At 42.4% G+C, this 19,903-nt stretch overlaps 1 protein-coding gene across 7 annotated transcripts in view; it reads right to left on the bottom strand.

The window, feature by feature from the left end:
• Nucleotides 1-13,751: 13,751 nt before the first annotated feature.
• The window catches only part of LOC114792083 (kelch-like protein 29), an 81,177-nt gene continuing 75,025 nt past the window's right edge, over nucleotides 13,752-19,903 (bottom strand). For all 7 annotated transcript variants that reach the window (XM_028982980.1, XM_028982962.1, XM_028982944.1 and 4 more), the window contains 2 exons: nucleotides 16,513-16,657; nucleotides 13,752-15,563 (listed from right to left, as the gene is read on the bottom strand). In XM_028982980.1, coding sequence (XP_028838813.1) covers nucleotides 15,380-15,563; nucleotides 16,513-16,657 — 329 coding nt within the window. In that variant the 3' untranslated portion in view covers nucleotides 13,752-15,379. The remainder of the gene's footprint in view (nucleotides 15,564-16,512; nucleotides 16,658-19,903) is intronic.

Genomic DNA, 19,903 nt, shown 5'->3' with positions numbered 1-19,903 from the left:
TCTGGATTCTGTGTATTCTGGCCTGCCTCCAAGAATAAAAGGTGGTAGATGGAGGGAGTCAAGAAGGAGGATGTGTTTATGTGAAGAGAATAAGCCTCAAAAGTAAAACCACCTGCCTTATATTCTGTAGGTTGCACTCCTGCTGGCAAAAACAGCTCTGAACAGTTGAGACACGGACCTGTTTTCTGTGGACGATAGCAGCTGATGGTTGTATTTTCCAGCATATCCCAGTCCAATCAGGTTGATTTCTGGGGAATTTTGGAGGCCAAGTCAACAACATTATATCCTCCCTATGCATATCATATCTGACCTGAACACCAGTACTAACCACCGCATAGCAGGGACAGCTAACTAGTTCATGTCGAAGTAGCTTTCATCCCCCTTTCACGTTAACTTAAAGGAGCTGTTCTTTAAGTTCAGTTGCTCCCTGAAATATCCAACCCTGTACAGATACCATTGCAACAAGAAAATCGGTTCTTCACTTCACCTGTCAGTGGTTTTAATGCTGTGGCTGGTCATCGTATGGTGACTTTGTCAGGCTTGTTTTTTTTGAAGCAGGTAGTAGGTGACAGGGTCATTCCAAGGCATTCCGAGGTACTCTTCATCAATCAGGCTTGGTTAAATAATATTACTTTATCATAGTTAGTTTGACAGCACTAAATCATGGTTGAAGAGATTAACACATTTATTTGACTGTCTATGTTGTAAAATAATCAATAAACAAGCCTTGTGCTATGTGAAAGATATTCATATGAGACTTGATTAAAGATATTAAAACATTTATAAAAAACAATAACTAGAAATAATATTTTTAGTATTTCAATAAGATAACTGGATTATTTTGCTTTTCTGTAAACACCGTGCACGACTTGCAGCAGCTAGTCAGTGGTCCCTATTTTCTGCAGATAATAGGGACAACTGTTTTCTGCAGATTAATTCATCTCGGGGCCGCTTTCAGCTTGAACCCCAATGCAATTTTCTTTCTTTATCTACCTGGTTTTGACAGCCCTGGTCCACGCAGATTGTTCAGAAAAATCAAAACTTCATTCTTACCCCCATCAGTGGCAGTGGTTGGCGTAGCAGAGCAAGGATGGTAGTAGCCTAGTGGGTAACACACTCGCCTATGAACCAGAAGACCCGGGTTCGAATCCCACTTACTACCATTGTGTCCCTGAGCAAGACACTTAACCCTGTAGCTACTGATTGTAAGTCGCTCTGGATAAGGGCGTCTGATAAATGCTGCAAATGTAAATGTAAATGTAAGGAAATGGACCCAAAATCAGAAGGTTGCCGGTTCAAATCCCGAACATGGCTGTTCAAATCCCCTGTCGTGGCTGCCCACTGCTCACCAAGGGTGATGGTTAAAAGCAGAGGACACGTTTCCTTGTGTCACCGCGTGCTGTGCTGCAGTGTTTCACAATGACAATCACGTCACTTTCACTTTCATCACATCTTTGCTTTTTCTGTGCACTCTTCATCAAACAGGCTTGATTGATTAATATTTGTATGCATTGATTTGATTAATATTTGTGTGTGTGTGTGTGTGTGTGTGTGTGTATATATTCTAAATTGTTCTGGCAGTTTGCAGACAAGATTGTTTACTGGACCGAAAATTCAAATGAGCCTCAGCAGGTATAGGGAAACGCCGCTCGGAGTATTGCTAACCTTGTGCATACATCAGTACAAATGATCCTCAGAGGGGTTGGCTGGTGAGCTGTCACCATCTGCTTCGGGGCCCGGGCCAATCCGCGCACCTAGAAAACACTCGTCCGGTGGAGGAGCAGGAAATTGGAACAATTTCCACCAGCGCAGCTGGACTCCAGGGAGCATCTGTGCACAAGTTGCTAAAACACATTTAGGAACGGATGATTTGGTTGCGATAACGAAGTTATCCCATTTCTGTCATCGACTGACTGAGCGCTCGTGAGACGCCTCCTCACCTTCGCTGCTCTCAGTATAAACAGTCAGATGCACCGGGGTGTCATTTACACTACAGAGCTGGGCGAGGCATGAACTGTCACCAGGTAGATGCCGGGACGCTTCCTTGCTTCTTCTGACCTTGTGGCTGTCTCCGGCGCACCCCGGCTCCGCTCCTGCCGGGGTTTCTTGCGCCGGAAGGCTGCGATTGACAGCGGCGGGCTCGGGCGCCCCTCCCTCGGCCCCAGCTCGCCCCCGCGTGCCCCGCAAGGATCGCGTGAGAGACAGTGGGAGAATGCCACGGCTGTCCCAGGGCGGAGGGCTGGCGGCGTTGGCAGGGAGGTGAGGGGGCAGCTGGGCAAAGGTCAGGCAGAGACTGCAGGCTTTGTCCGCCCAGCGATGAAGGTCACCTCCTCTCTGTGGGTACGCTGCCTACAGGCGCTGTGCATTTCTCCGTGCCTGTCTTCCGCCCGAGCCCAGCCTCCCTGTCGCTCTCTCTCTTCACCCCACCTTGTCCTCCATCTCTCCCTTTTTCCACACCTCTCTTCCTGCATCTCTCTGTCTTGTTTTTTTTTTTTTATCACTCTCATTCTCTTGCTGCCTCCTCCTGATCTTTTTTCAATGTTATCCTGGTGGTTCATGGGATTGTGTGAAAGTTATCTATTTATTTATTTATTATAAGTTTAAAACATCACTTCATGGCGCCATTTAACCTGTGGCCACTGTAGTGAGGTACCACTAATGGCTTCCAGTCCAATAAATGTTCAGGAATCAATAAAAAACTTCCCACAATATGCAACGGTGAACATCAACATACTTTACTTCTGAACATCAGCATGCACCAGCAGCCAACCAACAAGACCCATTCGGTAGCATCATATTCATGATCTCAGAACTACACCACGGTGCTACAAACGGCTTGTCATTTGAAAGCAGCTTACTGACAATACTGTTTCCAAATTTCCTTTGTCAAACTGAGATGGCTTTGGGCTCCAAAAATCCTCTTTCAAGCTTTCATTAGTCGATTCATTATTTTAATGCCTTTTGTATGCAGATTCTTGGGACTTGTTTGAAGCTAGCTGAAATAATGCAGGTAAAAGTTTACCGTTTAAGTTCAGCGGCACCAAGGCGAATTTTACTCGGAAAGTGAAAAATCTGCCACACTGCCTGTGGGTAGAATTTCCAAAAATGGTGGGGTTGTATTGCATAGAGACAATCATGACTCGATATCTGAATTTCTAATTTCCTTTTGTTCCTTGCACAACGATGAGATTGTTTGAGTTTTGGGTGTTTCTTTCATTATTGAAAGTGGACTTGTTTTCTCTTTGTTCCCAGCCTGGTTCCATTCTGTGTTTCTCTCCTTTCTTTCCTCGGCCCCCACCCTGCCACTGCTTGTTTCTATATTTCTCTCCCCATTCCAGCATCCCTCTTCTTCCACTTGCATCTGCTGAGATTAGATTTTTTTGTTTTAGGGATGCTCAACGGAGACAGAAAAAGGGTAAACGTCTTTATTTTATTTTGGGGAAATTCAACATGGCCATTCACGCTAGTAGGAGAAATAGATTTGATGTTAAACCTGGCAACTTTTTTGAACAAACTTGTACAGGATCACAGGTACCTTGACAAGTATGTGATGTTGCAGAAATGTTCTATATGCTGCCACAGGGAATGAATTACACTTTTGTTCCATTTTCTGGTAACCCTGAGGTAAAGTAAAAGTGGAAAACTTTTGCTTCAGTAAAAATACTTGTGAAAGTAAGAATTTACTTTAGAAATAAAACTAAAAATTATGTGATTTATCATGGCTGTAATATACGTTTATCATTTCTGTTACATGATCTTTCCACCATGAATTCTTTATAGGTAAAAAAAATACTCTGAAATAACAGGATTCAACTTGGGTTTAAATACTTTTAGTAAGTTTAATAATACAAAATCACATTTCTATATTTTAGTCAATTTGCTGTATGCTACTGTTGGCTTTTTAAACCCTCATAAGTACAAAGGAACAATTCACTTCGCATGATGAAGCGGAGCAAAAAGTGAAATACTGAAAGAAATAAAAGAAAATAAAAATAAAGAAAGTAGAAAATCAAGATCTCTCTGCCTCTTTCCCTGCATCTTGTCTCACTGTCTGTCCCCAGTTGCCCCCTCTCTGCATGTCTATCTTTACCCTCGTCTATCTATTCACCTCCCTCCTGTCTCTGTAACACTTCCCTCCATCCCTGTCCCTGTCTCCCCAGTGTCTCTCCGTGTTTCTTCTCCTTCTCCCTCCTTCCCTCTTCCCGTCATTCTTACCTTATTACTTGGTTTCTGTCTCTCTCTTGCGCCACAGTCTTCCTCCTGATATATTTCTTACCATCGCAACCCCCCCCCCCCCTCTCTCTCTCTCTCCTACTCCCCATCTCTATCTCTGTCTCTCATTGGATATTTTTGGACTTCATTCCCTCTTTGGTAATTGGATTAGAAAGGTTAGGATTACTGTAAATGAAAGAAATAAAACGGGATTTTGTGGTCAGATAAAACTGGCCATTTTAGGCTCATTAACGAGCACTGGGGACCCCTCAGCGCATCCCATCCTCCGACTCCCTCCTTCGCTCTTGCCTGTACCCCTCCTCTAAGCTGTAACTACAGGCAATGGAATAAAATACCTAGTTGTAAAAAAAAACCTATGCATTTACGTTCATATGTCATTAAAAAATATATCAGAACTTCTTCAGCTTGTGGCTGATTCTAACCCATAGGTCACTAGATGCAGCATCTCATTACCGTAAAACAAAGGTAATAAGTTCCTTTTTTATCTCACAGTCCAGGCAATCACTCATCCCCCCCTGGCTTCTGCTACGTGCATTATACTAATAGCACACTTCTAACACCCACCTCGGTGTAAAGTGCAGATTAGAAGAAGGGCTCTGGCAGGGGATCTCTCAGTAGAGCTTGCGGTGGCTGTGGAGTTGGGGAAGCGACTGGATGGCGGTGTTAATGAATTCCCACCGGTCTAAACGACCGCTGAATTCAATCAAACCTCACCGAATCGTGCGCCTTCCACAGTTAATGTTACGCGACAGACAGCTAATTACTGGCAGCACCGGGTGGCCACGGCACACTGCCCCAGCAGAAGCTGTAGGAAATCTGCGGGGTGCATACAGCCAAAAAAAGTCTCCTTCCTGGGTCCCAAAACGTCCCGATCTAACCTCACCTTTCCAAAGTCTGAAGGCAGCAAATGAGCTGTGACCATGTGAATTAAAATGGTAGACTGCAGATTGAAAGAGCATCTTCAGGCACTTTTACTCTGGGAACAAGAAGAAAGTCCACAGCAGCTGACCAAAAATCTCTCCAGTGGATGTTGAGAAAAGTGGAGAAGATCATTAAGGTCTCCCTTTCACTACTCACAGAATTGCCACAACTAACACAGCATTAGCCCGACCCATTCCATGGACTGTTCTCCCCCACTGTCGTCTGGAAACAGGTTCGGAAGCATCACAACCACCACTGCCAGACACCACAACAGCTTCTTCCCACACACAGTCAGACTTCTAAATAACAACACACGGCAGGGGTACCTGGTTACCGACGAATATCGGCACAAACTGCCTCACTGTGCTGCTGTTGTAAACTGACGACTCCACACCTACTCCAAACACCTACATTGCTGCAGTCCATTCTGCTTTAACACTGCTTCTATAGATTAACATATGGTTACTTCCTATACATAATACATCCAATAGCGCGGTCACTGTTTTTTATGCTTTTCTTGTACTGTTTCTTTGCGTAGATGTCCATGGCTTCTCCATACCTAATTCTGTCTTATTGCACTGCCTATGATGGTTTATACCAGGAATGCACTGATTGATTGGCAAAGAATCAAAATCGGACGATCTTCTGCCCGATCAGACAGATCAGCAATTGACCAGTCAGTCTGACGTATTATTGATTCCAAAAATACGATTAGATTCGATTCCACGTGACAGATGAGTGCGCTTACAGATAGACTAAAATTGTTTTACAAGCTACTCGTGCTGTAAGGATGAATCGCCACTTTCTGTGCAAGAAAGTTTGAACCACGGTTTAGCCTGCGAGAGCAGTGGGAAAACAGCACGATAGGGGTCGGCTAAAGCCGGTTTCAGACCATGGAGTTTGTGCCTCTGCATTCAGGACAGTAAAATCAGACATCCAGTGAAAGGGCAGTTCTTGCTGCAGGGTTTGGCTCAAAAAGTAGGCGTGGTTGATGCCATCCTTGAGCACCCGCCTCAGAATCCCACCACATTATAACTATACCTCATTATTTCAGTTAACAAACTGAAAGCAGGTCTATAGGTAACACATGCAAGTTCTGAACTGCCAACAAGCAGACCTACAGCATCTGACATGTTTCTCCAGCATTCCACCTTCCTGTCGTGATAAGATTAATTATTCATTTAATTTCAACAATATTTTGTTCGGAAAATACAGTTTTGCATTAAAGAAAATGTGATTTTTATTTGTATTTTCTGTTCTCAGAAAGAGTATCTGCATCTGCAAAAAACAGAATCGGCCAGGAAAATTGCAATTGGTGCGTCCCTAGTTTATGCCTTGCCTTACTTTTTTTTTGAAGTTGTGACTGCAGTTAATAAGTCTCATCTCTGCTTTTTGTCTTGTCTTGCGTTTTCAGTGTCACACCAGAGAATCTGGTTGTAGCCGTCTGTGTGGGCTGAAAACAAAACAAATTTGAACAAAACTTGTTCCTGAACTTGGTGGCGATGCTCTTGGTTCTTGATCTCCCAGGCAACTGATGCTGGTATTGTGTGCTAGAGGCTAAATTGCCAAGGGTCATAAGAGAGGTGTGAAGAGGAGTAAATGTGATCCACACACTGAATACTGCGGGAAGGTCTATGTGGTTCTGCCACAGGATTCATTTAAAATGAATTTCTGGGATCCCTTAACTGTAATCCAAATCTGATTTCAGGGTTGGGCGATGTGACCTAATTTTCATAATATCAATATTTAGCATGAGGTTCTAAAATTCACATTTACGGGGAAAGGGCATGACAGGTGGTTTTGATTTTTATGATGATCAAACTGGTGTTAAGTGTTGGGCTTGTTCACTCGTGTTAAGCCAAAAGCAGGAATGAGAAACGAACTATCCTTTTTTGATGATTTAGGATTATTTTTGCCCACCCTTGAAAATCCTTGAAAATGTTTTCATTAACAGAGTTTAAATTGGGTGGAGCCCAATGATTGAAAGCTCTTATACAAACCTTCTGGATGATTTAAGGTGGGAGTCTGCAGCCATCATATTCTTGATTTCTGTTTTATCTATTCATTTATGTTAATCCTAGCGACAAAAGAGAACTAGTCCATCGCTTGTAGCTCTGATGTGTCACTCCCACCTATTTTTCTCCCCTTTCATCTAACACAAATACCAATGTTTTGATGTAAACCCTAGGGACACTTCTGACACCAGTGAACAAGCCCATCACTTAATATGTAGCGTTGCGCTTACTGCCGATTTAAAAAAAAAAGTGTGTTTCTAATACTTATGGATAATGTGAGAGGATACATTGCACCAATGACAGTTTCATACAAGTGTTCATACTCTGCTTATAAAGAAAATTGCCAAAAATATTATGTGCTACTGAGCCACTGTCCATGTGAAATCAGCCCATTGGCGATTCAAGAAACAACATGACTAAGATGTAATTTACTCCCAACAGTCTCATTATATGCATCTAACCAGACCTATTCTCCGCTAATAATTGTGTTGAAAAGTTGATTTGTCCCAATCACATGCCATGCTATTACTGTCTACTCCAGTGGCTGTGAGCTCAGGAGCTGTTTATTCAGAAAATCACATTTGTGGGATTAGCTGACAGTTTGAGGTCTGAAGCCCTTTTTGGAAAAACACTCATTTCATTCATCAAAGAAACACATGTCGCTCTGATGTGTCACTCCCACCTATTTTTCTCCCCTTTCATCTAACATAAATAGCCATTTTTTCCTGTTTTTCACTGGTATGTTTGTTTCTTGTAGTAGTCTTGGGGTACATTTATCTTTTTTTAAGGACATAAAAACCTACAGCATGAAATAGAAAATGACAAGTGTGATTTTTCTTAGGCATTGCGATACCTTGACATCTGAAATGCAAGTGTCAGCTTATATGCCCAACTTTGGCTGGAGGTGTGCAGTTCCAGCTCCTGCAGGTCATATTCTGCTGGCAGGAGGTTTAGGTGTGACTTTTTAAGGAAGTAATGGATCACACAAGCATACAATCTGTGTTCCTAAAACAGAGTGATTTGGGTTGACATGGCAAAGGAAGGTGAATCCTCTCTGTATGTAGTCAGGTTGGTGTTAGTAAAATTTATTTGCTGTAGAGTAAATTCTGACATTTACTACAGTATATGATAAGTAGAGATTCGTCTTTTTACATTACTTCTTATTAATATCATAATCTTGTAAGGATATGAAATGTTAGTGTGAGGGACCGAGCAGGCAGGCAAGAGGACACAGATGGTTTTTAAGAAAAATAGCATGTGAAGAAACTATTCAAATCACATTAAGGTTCTTAAAAGAGTTAGATCAAATCAAGGAAACTGAAACAGCAACTGAATGAACTACAATTGAATTAACCTACTAACCAACCAAAACCAAAACCAACTTAAACTAACCTATTTCAAGCTGACCTCCCAAGGGCCATCGCAGGATTCATGACTAAACAGGACCAATGGCCAATGGGGTGGTAGGAGCCTAGGGGTAACACACTCGCCTATTAATCAGAAGACCGGGTTCAAGTCCCGCTTACTACCATTGTGTCCCTGAGAAAGACACTTAACTCTAAGTTGCTCCAGGGGGACTGTCCCTGTAACTACTGATTGTAAGTCGCTCTGGATAAGGGCATCTGATAAATGCTGTAAATGTAAGATACAAACCTAAACAAAAACAAACATCACATCCAGTCTATCAGTTGTAAATCAAAGCAATACATTATACCAAAGCAATACATTTCCAACTGATATGAAGCCAAATAAATAAACAGAGCCGGCAAACACCGCCACCGATTCCAACACAGGTGGCCATCTATGGTGCAGTCCACTTCCTGGTCCTTCCAAGATGTCTCCATCGCCACACTACCTGATCCAGCAGCAGCAAATAACTAAATGTATTCAAGCAAACACTGTGACAGTAGAAAACAGCTAAATTTGTTTATGATATGTTGACAAATATAGATGATTTAATGAACACAAACTGTCTTGGTTATGTCATAAAATAAACTGTATAATGTGTTGGTGTAATATTAACAAAATCCAAATAAAGCTGATAAAACATAAACCAAGCTAAAGAGTTTTTAGTGTATATGGTTACCACTTTACTTTACTTTACTTTACTTTACTATATTTAGCAGACGCTTTTATCCAAAGCGACTTACAGGAGGAAGACACAAGCAATTCTCGTTCGATTTCTATAGAATTTTATCTATAGAATTTTTATAGAATTAGGCCCTGATAAGGTCTAACTTGTCAGAAAAGAGCATGCTCTGAAATTATAATGTGTGTGTGTGTGTGTGTGTGTGTGTGTGTGTGTGTGTGTGTGTGTGTATATATATATATATATATATATTTGTATTGTTTTGTGCAATGTGTACGCATGTGCGTGTGTAAGTGTTAGATTTGTTACCACCTTTTGGATGGCAGCAGGGTGGCCATTGCAGTTAGTGATGTATAAAATGCAGGCTCTCATTCTGTAAGACATTTGATATAACATCTAGATTAATGATTATTCTCTTCAACTTGCTCATCATTTCTGTCTTTTTAAATTGTGGATGGTAAAGGACTGTGGTATAACACCGGCACTTAGTCTATGATCTTTGCAAGAACAGATTATCCAAAATAAGACCTGTTGTCAGTGCTTCCAAAGAATTTATGACTGTCACGATGGCTGGACATGGCGAGGAAGGAGGACGCAGGACAGGGGTTTAACACATAATACAAAGGACAGGGGAAACATCACCACACAATGACCCGGCGGCGAACAGAGACGATCAGCGTAGTCTTATACATGTAGACACAGGTGATAACAATCAGGAGGAACCCCTGCCGGACCGGATCATGACAATGACACTTACACTGTTAACTGGTGGTTATCTTCTAATGCGTGAAAGCTTTTGGACGATTCCAAAGTTCCAAATATGGATTCTGTGCAAAAAAAATATATATATGATTTGACAGACTATCCATATTGACATTTATATGCAATAATATTTCAGTTATTATTTTAATACTACTCATAGCTGGGTTTTTATGCAAATAAAAGTTTCCCAGAATTGTGCATGCAAAATAAATGCAACTTTTAATGTCCTTAGTATCATATTTTATCTGTAAGAAAACTGATTTTGAAAAATTGAGATATGATATTTTAATACTAAATTAATATACATATATATATAAATATAATTGATATTATTAACATATTATGAAGATCATTAAAAAGGTGACTGCAGTCACAAGCATTATACCTCATAGGATGGATTATTCAATGTATTTAGTAAACTCATAATTGTACACTGCATAATTAATTAGTTAAATACATACGTATATTTCATTAAATATATTTAATAACTCAGGATCAGCGACATTGAGGTGCAGAGTGATGAGAGCTCTGAGGTAGGAGGGTGCTGACCCTTCCATGGCTTTGTAGGCCACCATCAGTATTTTGAATGTAACGCTGGCAGCTACAGGAAGCCAGTGGAGGAAACGCAGCAGTGGACTGGTGTGGGAGAATCTGGGAAGATGGAAAACAAGTGATGCTGCAGCATTCTGGATCAGCTGGAGAGGTCAAGTAGTGCTAAGAGGAAGACCAGCCAGGACCGAGTAGTCCAACTTGGTGATGACCAAAGACTGGACAAGTAACTGAGTAGCGTGAGTTGATAAAAATGGACAAATCCTCCTAATGTTGTAGACCACTTGTGGCTGCCACCCACCTGCATGAACTTCTTTATTTCTCTTCTCTATGGATTTCTTGAGTGCTTGTAATGGCATATAACTCATGTATGTATGGTTGTAGTCCATGCAGTTTCACTGTGTTTGAAAGTGAAAGTTAAACACAACACAGTGTCCTCTGCATTTATCCAGCAGTTGACAGCCATGCCAGGGACCCAGGGAGCAGTGTGTGGGGTAGTTGTGTTAAACAGTACTTTGCTCAGTCTACAGGTGGAGGGATCAGAATATGGACATGAAAGGATATTTTATGTTGTCAGTGTTTTATGGGGAAAAATCAAGTGTAAACATAAGATCGTGATATACAAACTAAGATTATCTATTTTTATCCATTTTCTCTGGTTATACGCCACAATTTGTATAGATTTTATGACCGATTTATGACTGTAATATGCAATTTATACAAACAATATGATAAAATATTCAATATGAGCAAAGCATGTCATCCTTTACAAGAATCCTCATAACCTGGGCCATATTTCAGTCACCATTCATAAGGGGAATCCAAAAAAGGCATTTGAAATATGTAATTTACATAAAAACAGCATAACATAAACTAGATCTTTTTCTATGTTTATTACCCTCATCTCTGGGAAGCAAGGTATGATGCAGCTGGGTGCAATGAGCACATTACACTTTAATCCCAACCTTAACCTCATCTTCAAAGGTGACCAGGTTTACTACTGATGCCACTATTCTATGTAATACCTCTGATGGCGACATTTCACAGACTCTTGGCTTCTCTCCACCTTCAGTTGGACAACGGGGACGGTTTCCAACAGTTCTGATGGTTTTAGGCCAAACCCTTATTTTATCATTCACTCATGTTAATGAGCATCTCATGACGTGACTTTAGGTGATAACAGTGAACAAAGCAGCCATGAACGTAAAAAAAACGTACTCCACTTTCTCCGGCTGCAAAAATACTAAATATGTTTATTGCATCGGTTTCATCAAAATGGCATCCATTTTAGTCTCCATAACTGCCAGAGAGTATGTGCATCCAAGCTTTTGACTGGTAGTGTGTGTGTCCACATATACACACACACTACAGCGCCTGTAGAGACGAGGCAAAACAATGTCCAATGTATATATGAAAATCCATTGGACATTGTTTTGCCTCGTCTCTACAGGTGCTTTCATGGCCTACGGGGAGCGTGTACTGCCTAGAATCTGGCATTCTGCCTTTTGGGCACATCATCCCCATTTTGTGTTTGTGTTCTTTTATCAAATAAATCTTTGTGCTGTTTTCTCATGCTTGCATGCTCCGACATGTGCCGTGTGTCAGCCATGCACAGCGGCATCCACAGGGATGCTGATCTCCGCCACAGCTCGGTACAGTAAAAGCAGTTTGTTTACCTCCGAGACATGAACATGCTCAAAAAACATTTTCTTTTTGTACATTTGTCAAAAGCGAGGTCATGAAGAAGAATGTGACACGAAAAGAACAAACAGTTCAGACATGTCTAAGCAGGGGTTCATACAACACACTTCATTTCAAGAAACAGTCACACAGCTTATTGTTTCCCTGGGACGCGAAGCTCGGAGCTCTGCCATCAGGGCCCGGCGCTGAATTCTAACCCACTGGACACACGGCGCAACAGAGCAACAGGGTTATTTAAACGCCAGCAGGGGTCTGGTGCATCAGTCTGATTGATGGGACGATGATACTTTATATGAGGGAGGGGTCGAGGGTAGATGGAGGTTGACAGGTGCAGCTGCCGGAAGATGTAGGCCGTCTCGGCAACCCTGGCAGGCTGGTGTCTAGCAGCTGAGTCGCTTTAATGTCAATTAGTCGTCTACGCCACTATCCAGGACAGGTCTCAGTGGACAGGGTATACAATAAAAACAAGGATCTGGGAAGAAGAAGAGATTTTAAACTAAAAATATAACCCCCCTGGACTGCGGCTGGGCTCGTTTGTTAAGCCACTGCTAGTGTAATCCAAATAAAATAAAATAATTCTTACTAGAAACTTCTTATCTGCAGTGAAGAAACCCTGTTCAAGAAAAACATGAAAACAACTGAAAGAAATAACAGCATTTGTCAGTGAAGGATTTAGTCCAAACTCCTATAGCAGTAGTGTTGATTAAAAGACAGGAGCCTGTAGGAGGTTAACTGATGAAGGGGAAATCTTGATGGGAGAGCACTGCAACTTACCTGGTCCACTGAAGAGATATGCTGTAATAAAAAAATGACCAAAAAGCTTCAACAAAACCACAATCAATATGTTTTCATTTTCCCCTGCAAGTGAAGCACCAGAAGAGAACGCTGGAACACCCAGGCCAGGTCCTACTTGAAAACCCAATTCATTAGATTAGGTTTGAGGATCTAACCCCTTCCACGAACATGGGTGTCCACAAGGAACAGCCATACCGGCTCATAACATGTCTGAGCTTGAGGGACAAACTTTCCTGCAACCTGATAGTCCATCACAAGTTACTCGAGGGGCGTTACTTGTTCCTTTGTCTCGAAAACTTGCCCCTTGGACTGTTTTTAGGTTTTCATTTCACGGTAGTATCTCATGTATAATTCATCGATTCCTACCTCTGTCAGTCGAAAATGCAGCTTTGTATTCCAAAGCATTTCATAGATCTGAAGCAGTTTTCATGGAGCTGACGGGTTAACTTGCCCGCCCGTTACCCTACAAGAAGATGGCCTGACTTTCTTAAAGCATCTGTTTTCTCCATCAGTGTGTTAATGCTATTCCAAAATAAAAAGAGATTTTAAAATCAGTTCCACAAACTGGGAGGGTGACCTTTTTGGTACAAACATGAAGGCAAGATTGAAATAAGAGTCCTATGAGCTTTCATTAGCATCTCTGATGCACTCATTATACAAACTCAAAAGAACAAAACACCCAACACTTCTGGATAATGAATTCTGTTGTATTTTTCTGTTATTGTCAGCAACAATAATCCATCATTAATTAAACAACAGCTATGTGGCAATTGAACAACTGCTCATTTTTTGGTACATAACGTTTTCTCCAACTATCCGTTTTTTTTTTTTTCTAAAAACAATCACCACTGAGTTCCTAAAATAAACATGTCTCTTTCCCCGTAATTTACAGTCCCTTGCCAGTCCCCTTGCCCAAAATTCCCAGGCTGACAGGGTCCTTTAAAGAAGAGCCCGTTCAAGTGGGATGCAATGGATGCAGAAAAAATGCACACATACACACAAAAAAAGAGAAACAGGATCAAACGCCCAGACGCACTTTCACCCAGAGCCTTAAATCATTTGTGCTTTGGCTGAGTGCAAGTAGAGGTGCTTTTGAAACTGTCCATTTGCAGTCTTGGTTTCACTCTACAGTAAGTCTGAGTACGTCGGCTCTCCCAGGCTGTCCCATTATTAATGGCATTCAGGTTTGTGGCTGTGAGAGGTGCCACCCTGGCGCTGAAAGGGAACCGGTCAGTCCGGCGGCAGCGTTGAGGTCGAAGCAAGTGCTGTACAACAACAGGGCGGTGGGGGGTGGGCGGTGCCTTCACATTCGAGAGATATGTGCAATGTCCTTACTGTACTAATACAGAAAACAACATGAAATTAACTCTGCTTTTGGCTTGACTCCTTTATGAAACAACCCATAATTCATGTTTGTTGATTTGTGTGTATGTATGTATGTGTGTGTACATATACACACACACATACACACTATATATATAAATATCTATATATATAAACACAGGTAAAGGTGCAATGTATGAGAATTGTAGTTTAAAACATTAATGAAGCAACCAAATGTCAATAAATAAAAGTGCTGTGTTAGCTAGCAGCAGCCTGTCTTGCAATTCCACTTTGTACCTCAAGAGACGATAATGAGTTTCAATCTTCTGTAAGTCTTGTTGACTTTTTTTTTCATTTTATATGGTCTGTTAAATGTATATTAAGCATCTTCAGAATGAACGTCCTTGACTCTTATGATTTTATTCTAGTTATATATTGCCCTACTGCCATAAATGTATAAATGTATCTTAAAATCTGACACATTGCACCTTTGTAAGAGCTACATTTAAAGAAAATGTAAATAGAACAGGAAGGTAAACACAACTGCTCTTATATAAAAAAACAGAAACATGACCAGTGGAGAAAATGGCAGATTAGAGAATGTTACAATTAAATCGACAATGCAGCGTTAAGGCCGGAGTCACTACAAACATCTAGTTTCAGTGCCAGAAGGTGGAGTAGGTTACAGGATGTCACATGGCTGAGACGTTGGCCCCGCCCAAGCGCAGTGCTGAAGACTTCTACATTCCAAGGAGGCGTGTCTGAGCGAGAGTGTCCGGGTCTGACTGTGCAAGAGGGAGCGGGTCGTCTGAGATGGTGGGAACAGGAGGAGCTCTTGCAGGGCATCAGTGTCACTCCTGCTAATCCTGGGTGGGGGGGGTGGGGGGGTTGGGGGGGGGGGGGGGGGGGGGTGACAGGGTGCCGCGACCCGACGTGGCGCGTGTGCATTCGTGAGCAAGTATGTGGGCAGCCGGGCTCAAGTTTGACGGCATCAGCCGCTCTGGATGTACTTCTTGATGACCACGCAGCCGTGCCTGAAGAGTGGACAGGGCAGGTTCTGCTGCAGCTGCCAGGAGCTGGTGCACGAGTCGAAGGCCTCCATGTTCCCCAGGGCAGGACCCTCGCTGCTCACGATCCCACCAGTGGCGTAGATCTTCCCATCCAGGATAGCAGCGCTGCAGAGACAAACAACAAGCCCACCCCCCCACCATCATCATCCACAGAGGATTTGACAGAATGATGGAGATTAGGACCGTACTCTGCGTAAGGGGCGTTCGCGAGCGGCGGCACGCTCCAGTACCGACGAGAAATATATTCGGGTTTGGAGCCATATGCAGAGACGGAGAGAGCTGCGTATCCTATTGTGCTCCATCCACGCTTCATCTGCCTCTGAGCTAATTACCTTCTCTGCTGTGAATACAAATAAGTCTCACAGACAGATGTAGCCTAAAGCACATCCCAGGAGATGAAAAATGAGCACTTAAAAATGTAGATTTTTTTCCCCCCACTGCCATAACTTCATCATGCACAGCCATATTTCTTTCCTTTCTGCATTGTCACAAATCTGCACTCAATATTACTTTTAGTGACAAAGTGTGCTGAAACTTAAGATTGCCGCAATTAGTTAAATCTATTTACGAAGCCTGCTGCACATGACTAATTCATGAAAACCGCGAGAGGCATTTTCACAAAACAAGGAGCGAAATCAATTGCCGCAAAAGAATTGGAAAGATCATGATGAATTCTGCACAGCTACGACTGCGCTGCCTATCACCATCACTCCCTGTCTACATAAATCTTGAGTGGACTTCTGCCGTTCAGGGGGAAATCAGAAAGGAGTCAGTTTTCATTAGCGTCGCTTCAAAGTCTAAGTGAATCAGGAGAAACTGGGATCTCACTGAGATGTCTTATGGAGTGTGTGTGTTTAGGGAGGAGGGAAATAAGATGAAAACAGAGATCGTGCCATAGCTGGCTGGCGCTTCAGACGGCCTTGACAACACCTTTGATACAGCTGAGGGCGAGAGACATCAGAAACAGGAGCAATGCGGTCCAGTATAAACATCCCTTCTCCTGGTCCGTACAGTCCATACACTTTGACAAATATTAATAAAAAAAAAGTCTTACCTGCAAAATTGCCTTGAATGATTCATATTGGGCCCAGCTTTGATGTTTCCCTTCTCAGGGTCATAAATAGTAGTGGCTCTAGCATAAGCTCCGCCCAGGATGAAGATGAAGCCGTTGAGCGTGACAGCAGGGGCGTATTTGTTGTCTACAATAAAATCAGATAAAACTAAACTCATCTGAACAATAGCACAAGAGGGCTCCACCTGTAAATGTTGGCATTTGTAAGCTGTGGTAAAAGGTCAATGGCTATCAATGTTATCAAATCACATTTTTTTGGCTGTTGAATTTATATTGGTCTTGGAGTCCTTCCTTTTATGATTCATTAAATTTAATAAGCAACCAACAATATTCTGCTTATTTATTTTAGATCTCCAATAATTTCTTTCCAATAATTTACAGGATCCGCCACTGGAAATAAACATTTCTTTATCAAGAAATTTCATGATCTTTCCTCAGTATTTTTTTTGTCAAAACCACACAAAGACTTTTTTTCTATTGTTTTTCCATTCTGTTAATAATTCTGGTAATTACTTGTAACAGCAGTGATCTAGCGTTTTGGATTTAACAATGAAAAATAGTTCCATCAATGACCCTGCAGTTGCTAAGCAACAGTGGTCAATAAGTGTGTGCCTGTGACCAGTAAAACAAAGAAAATAAGGTGTACTAATTTATGATCTAAATCTAAAACGCAATATTGCAATACATTTTTAGAAATGGCGAGAAACTCAGATGAGTGTTTTATGCAGCCATGAACTACATGAATAATACAGATTCGCCTCTATTTTCACAGGCCATATTAACCTGAGATTATACGCTGTGTTGATTCATTTAGTCATTATCATTTTTATAAAGGAAATAAAAATTTTTTTGGTGCAAAAAAGAAAATGGTAAAAGTTCAGGTCAACTACTTGACCTGTGTATTGATTACCTATATCTCTGTTCTAGCCCATTATGCAGCCTTTCGATGTGATTTACTCCTGCTCGTATGAGTAATTAAGCAGGAGAAGACATACATAATGAATGAGCCGTGTGAGGAGAGGGGAAAGTTAAAAAAAACCCGGCAACAATGACTCTCAGTAGCACACTCTCGACATTTGCGTATCTCTGTGTATCCAGTGGCGAGTAAATGGAAGCTCTACTGCGGCGTTGATATGCAGAGGCAAAATTCTGAAGACGTACTCGGGATTCAGCAGTATTTAATACCGCTCTGTCTCCATCCCCGCCGCCCACTCCATCTCTCCACCCGGCCATCTTTCCAAAATGTCTCCGAGTTACCGCCCGCCTCATGAATTCATGGTAAAAAGACGTTTTTGGCCAGCGGCCTGGCACCGCAGCCAGGGCTTCACTCTTAGATTTAATCTCCTCTCTAAACCTCTGACACATTGCTCTCCGCTTGACCACACATTTTTTATTCCTTTTTTTTTTTTAAAGGGGGGGGGGTGAGATTGTGACATAAAGAAACCGTGTAAAGGATGGTGTGTGTGTGTGTGTGTGTTCGGATTAGGCCCCTATGCCGCAAGCTCAGCTGCTGCCCCCCTGCCGGGTGCTGAAGTGTCAATCTGCTGTCCTCACTGGGTGGGCGAGGCAGTTAAAAGACCTCCCAAAACGGAAAACCGCACACACAAGTTTTACAAACTTTTACGTTCGTGAGAACACGACAAAAAAATTTCCACGGGGGATTTAATTGTTCCTCTCCCCCTGGTGATGTGAGTGTGCGTGTGTGTGTGTGAGCTCATACTCCACTCTCTACCACAGGCGGTTTATTTACATGTTAAATGCATTACATTAGGCAGCGCTGCATGGGCATATCCTCCAGCATTTTCCTGCCCGTCCAGCACAATAATGAAGCACGGCAGGGGGGTAGGCTGGCCATTCTTACTGAGAAGGGGGCGGTGTGGTGTGATTCGATACGCAGATCACGGGGCGCGGCCCTTCTGAAAGACCTATCAAGCCATAACAACACACACTGCCATTTGCACGCCTCTTAATTGATTTTTTTTTTTTTAAGGTTCACCTTGCAATAGACTGTAAACAGCAGGTTTCCCTCTGGGAACCAACCAACGCACCAGTCTGTCAGAAGCAAGTTGGCTGTCAATGAGTCCAACTTGGCTGGTGTGTGTGTGTGTGTGTGTGTGTGTGTGTGTGGCATCTTTCGTTAGAGAGGCTCAAGGTAAACGCTCATGCCTTATGCATCACAGCTCTCACACGCTACTGTGAGAATGCAGGAGTGACAGTCCAGCGCTCCTCACATGGTGACCAGTGAGGGTCTTGAGTGATGCCAGCTTCAGAGTCGGGCGTGTCATTCGCGTTAATCACTTTAACGGAGCCCGTAGTTCACTGAGGGCCAGAACATCGTAGCCCTAGACGAGTTATGACAGTATGGCTGTCACGACCAACGTGACCCAGCTAAAGCCCTGGGGCTTCTCGCTGACACACATAAGTGGCGGTCGAGTGCGGCATGTGGAGCCGTTTCGGGGCATCGCCCAACAGCCGCTGCCAAAAGCCCTGGGACCCTTCATTATCTGCGCACTCAAGCATACCTTTACCACTTGACATCGATGGGGCTCCTTTATGGTTCAGTCAACCCCTTTTTAAAATAATCAGTCAAGTGTGTTCACTGTTGGACAAATGCACTCCCTTGGGAATGATCGCCGCTACAGGATTTTAAGGTCGGCCTCGAAAACAGCCCCCGCCTACCCCCATGAACATCCTGATCAATATTCCTGCCCCTAATTTATTCACCAGAATGCAACTTCTATGCCATTAAAAGTATTACCTGTACCTGCAGGACTTGAAGAATATGGAACAGGATAGAGTTTCTGACTGAGAGACATACTGTTCTTTAGGAATAGGCAAGAATCTGAGGAAAATTCTGGGACATTTCAAGATGTCTTGTGCAGATTTCACCTCCGTTTTGGTTGCCCTTAAACCCCCTCGCCTTAAAATCATCCACTTCAGTGTGGATTATCCTTTATAGACCATGGTCATCATCTGTATGCACATTTACAGCATGAATACACCAATTCTAGACTGACTTTCACTATGTTGCTATGGTTACACAGAAAGTTTTGCCACCTTAGACTTGCTACCTCTTTATGTCTGAAACTTGACAGGAACCACATGTGCATAATATAATTTTAACAGACCCAGCAGCCAATCAGAATCAAGGACTCACCCACACCATGATGTAAACTGTACACCATAGCAATTATTACCAAGGACTCTTGCTGACTCTTGCTGGGAGTACATAATAGGGAAATATTAGGCTGACATCAATTAAGTGTTGATTAATGCTTTGTTATGAGAGCATATGTGTTCATGCTTCTCGAATGTGACTTCAATCAGCATTAACACCCCTCGGTCTTCTCTTGCGGTGTAAATGCTGGCAAGC

This window comes from Denticeps clupeoides, chromosome 1, assembly GCF_900700375.1.
Source record: "Denticeps clupeoides chromosome 1, fDenClu1.1, whole genome shotgun sequence".
Classification (NCBI taxonomy): Eukaryota; Metazoa; Chordata; class Actinopteri; order Clupeiformes; family Denticipitidae; genus Denticeps; species Denticeps clupeoides.
The sequence above is the reverse complement of the archived record's forward strand: the minus strand, read 5'-3'. Positions and strand labels throughout refer to the sequence as shown.